The sequence below is a fragment of the Notothenia coriiceps genome, unplaced genomic scaffold (assembly GCF_000735185.1).
Source record: "Notothenia coriiceps isolate Sejong01 unplaced genomic scaffold, NC01 NC01_scaffold00037281, whole genome shotgun sequence".
NCBI classification, from domain to species: Eukaryota; Metazoa; Chordata; class Actinopteri; order Perciformes; family Nototheniidae; genus Notothenia; species Notothenia coriiceps.
This window is the reverse complement of record NW_011369982.1, coordinates 1-3,240: the sequence shown is the minus strand read 5'-3', so window position 1 is coordinate 3,240 and position 3,240 is coordinate 1. Positions and strand designations below refer to the sequence as shown.

Here is a 3,240-nt window from a genome sequence, read left to right as displayed (position 1 = left end):
AATGGGATCTCTCCATAGGGTTCTGGAAAGTATCTGAAATAAGGTCTGTGGTTGAGACACATTGAAGAGACGGATCACGGTTTGTCTACGACATTAAACCCATCAGCAGTGACCCCACTGGTGATCTCTGAAGAGTGGACGTGTCTGAAAAGCGATGGTTGTTACCAAGTGGCTGAATAGGACTACAGAAGTTGTGGAGGTCGTTGTACGTCATTACGCCGAACACGTAAACACTCCTCTAAGTTAGTTTCTGTTCTGCTTGAGAGCAAGTCCCTGCCTCCTGCAGACTGTTCAAAGAAACACTTCAACTCGTTCCATCTAGAATCTGTGTGTTTGAATATGGATCTGAAGTTGGCGTGACGTTGAAGTCGTGCTGCTGGACTCGGCTGTAGCTCCTTTATAGCATCACGTTAGCATTTAGCTTCTGGACATTAGATTTATGATTCGATAATCTGTGGAGATTATCCGGCTGAAGAAAACGTGCATTTATCAAACAGGTTCGTTTCCACAGGTCTTATTTTTTACAATAATCCCAATTCCTATGGAGAAATCCCATTGCTCTTTTGTCGAGGGAACCAGCAGCTTACTTCCGGGTCGGCCTACAAAGGTAAATCATCACTGCATCACTCTATTGCCTGATTCTGATCAGCTGCCTGGTCTCCCATGACTCCACGGCGCTCTAACCACACCCCGCTGCCACATAAGGCTTTTGTTTTGAAAGGTTCTACTCCTTGAACCTGCGCCCCTGCAGACTCTTGTAATAGTTCTCCTGCTCCGTCTGGTTCCTGATCTCTCGGTCCAGCAGAACCAGAGCCGTTTTGCGTCTCATGGCCATTTCTCGGCGCTGAGCCTCCACAGCAATCTCTCTCTGAGGATCAGCACCTGGAGAAGCTGAGCGATGAGGCCGAAAACTGCTCCCGTGAGCGGAGGAATCTCCTCTGGTCAAGCTGTTCAGATCGTAGGAGTCTCGCGGGTCACTTGGCCTCGCTCCCCACTCCCATGGATTACCGTTTCCTGCTAGGGGCGGGGCTTGCAGAGGGGACGGGGCTTGAACTACTGGATGATGCGGGGCATGAGCGTCAACAGTGACAATACCCGTATTTTCTTTATGTTCGCGGTAATGTGGCGACTCGTTGGCGTTTGAGGAGGAGGAGGTGGAAGTGGTTTCGGAGGACTTTTCCCCCGAAGAGGTGGAAGAAGAAGGGAGGAGCCCCTGCTGTTTGGACATGGCGATAACTTGCATTAAACGAGGTTGATTGGTGCGATTCGACGCCTCACCGCCACTCGTTTTCTCTCGAATTGAGAGCCACTTTGCCCGAGTCAAAGCGCTTTTCGGAGACACTTGAGGCGGAGCTGCTTCTTGGATCTGTGGCGGGCGGGGAGTCGCTACAGCTTTGGCGCCAACTGGAGGCGGAGTGGGGTTATTACGACTGGACGGCGCCCTCACAGAATGAACTGGGAACACGGGTGTTGTTGAATCATCCGTCCCCACAGATGATCCCACCTCCGATCCTCCATCTTCGCTATTCTCACGTTCCACTTCATCCCGAACGCCTCTCATTTCCATCGACTTCTGCTTCCACTCTGACACCAGTTGCTGGGAACGCATTGGATCAACCGGGCCCTGAACCGCTTTCAAACGCCTTTGAACTGGTTGCACTGGTTGCACTGGTTGCACTGGTTGCACTTGTTGCATTTGTTGCATTTGTTGCATGGGTTGCATTGGACCTACTTCCTCCAGGAAACCATCCACGTTCATGCTACTCCTCGGTAAGGTGTTGCTAAAGGTGAGCATTGTTTCTTTCCCCATTGGGCTCCGAGGGGCCAGCAGTTCCACGTCAACGCTGGCTCTCTTCAGACTTTCCCCCGGAGACCCCTGCAGGGACGTATCCATTCCAACTCTTGGTACCGGGGTCGCAGTGATCTCGTCGTTGCTCTCAGATGCCGAGGCGGGACCTTTGTTGTAGACGGACTCGTGTCCTCGCTCCGTCAGCGCTCGAAGGGGATCTTCTTTCGGTGGTGGTGGAGGCGGGGCTGGGATGATATCATCAGAGGACTTGAAGTTGGCGACAGCGTGACAAGCCTGGAGACAGAAACACCATCTTAATGTTTGACCACATGATAAACATCGAAACAATTCCAATCCTGTTAGGAGAGCTCACAGAGAGCAGCAATCACGTTTTTACCTGCCACAACCTCAGGAGCAGTGAGTGACCACACACACACACACCAGGCATCAAAACGGGTCAGGGGTGAAAAAGGTGAGAAGGATATTATCCCTCTAGGGGGGTCCGGGGGCATGCTCCCCCGGAATTTTGAATATTCCATATTTTAAAGCATCAATCTGATGCATTTTGAGATGCATTTTTTTGCCAACCTGGGGAGAGCTGGAGAAACTTAACTTCAGCCATGAGTCAAAAATATTATGGCCTCCTTACTAAGTATTATGCAAGACATTTCATGCCAGCCTGTCACTGGGTCTAACATTTACAGCATATGAGGCACAATGTGGTAAGGGCTTAATGCAAATGGCTTAATGCATATGCAGATGGTGGACATGCTGTAACTTAACTTGTCTACTCTTCCATCATGACTGACAGCCAATACAATGTTATGTAATTCAGATTTTAATACATTTTATTGGCAAAGATAGCCTAAAACACACAATGCAGTGGTTTCCAGCATTATCAAAACATTAAACACTTTTCAGTATTACTCAATACATCCTTTGTACTGAAGTATTCAAAAGTACAAATGACATGTTTGATATAAATGATTTGCTGTGGCCAAATGTTTTCATTTCATTTACAGACCCTTGTAACTCTCTGATACCACCCAATGAATGCACCGACTTGCTTGTAGAACCACGCTACACAAAACAGATAGCAACACCTATAAAAACTATTTTTTTAAAAAGGGGCTACTGTATCGACATTTTTAAATTATATTTATAGAAAAGGCCGATTCTGTGAGCTGCAGCTGACCACGCCCCCCTGCAGGAGAGGGGAGCGTGCTCTGAGATCAGCTGCTGGGCTGTCAGAAGAGGGGGAGAAAAAGAGATCTCCCTCCTCCGTGTTTTATTCTTATAGAAGTAAGAAGATAAGTAATGTGGCAGAAACCCTCCTTTTTACGCAGCGGTCCAGACATAGACATCAAACGGCGACACATATTCAGTTGATATTTACTTGGCATTAGGGCAGGGATATTTAGATACTTTCCAAGGTTTGACATTATGAATTG

General features: G+C 48.1%; 1 protein-coding gene across 1 annotated transcript; it reads right to left on the bottom strand.

Moving 5' to 3' along the window:
- Nucleotides 1–556: 556 nt before the first annotated feature.
- On the bottom strand, nt 557–2,102 carry LOC104967422 (lipid phosphate phosphatase-related protein type 3-like; the record flags this gene model as incomplete). The annotated part of the gene is made up of 1 exon (XM_010796863.1): nt 557–2,102. A coding segment is annotated over one exon (1,378 nt), but the record flags the coding sequence as incomplete, so codon positions are not given.
- Nucleotides 2,103–3,240: the final 1,138 nt, after the last annotated feature.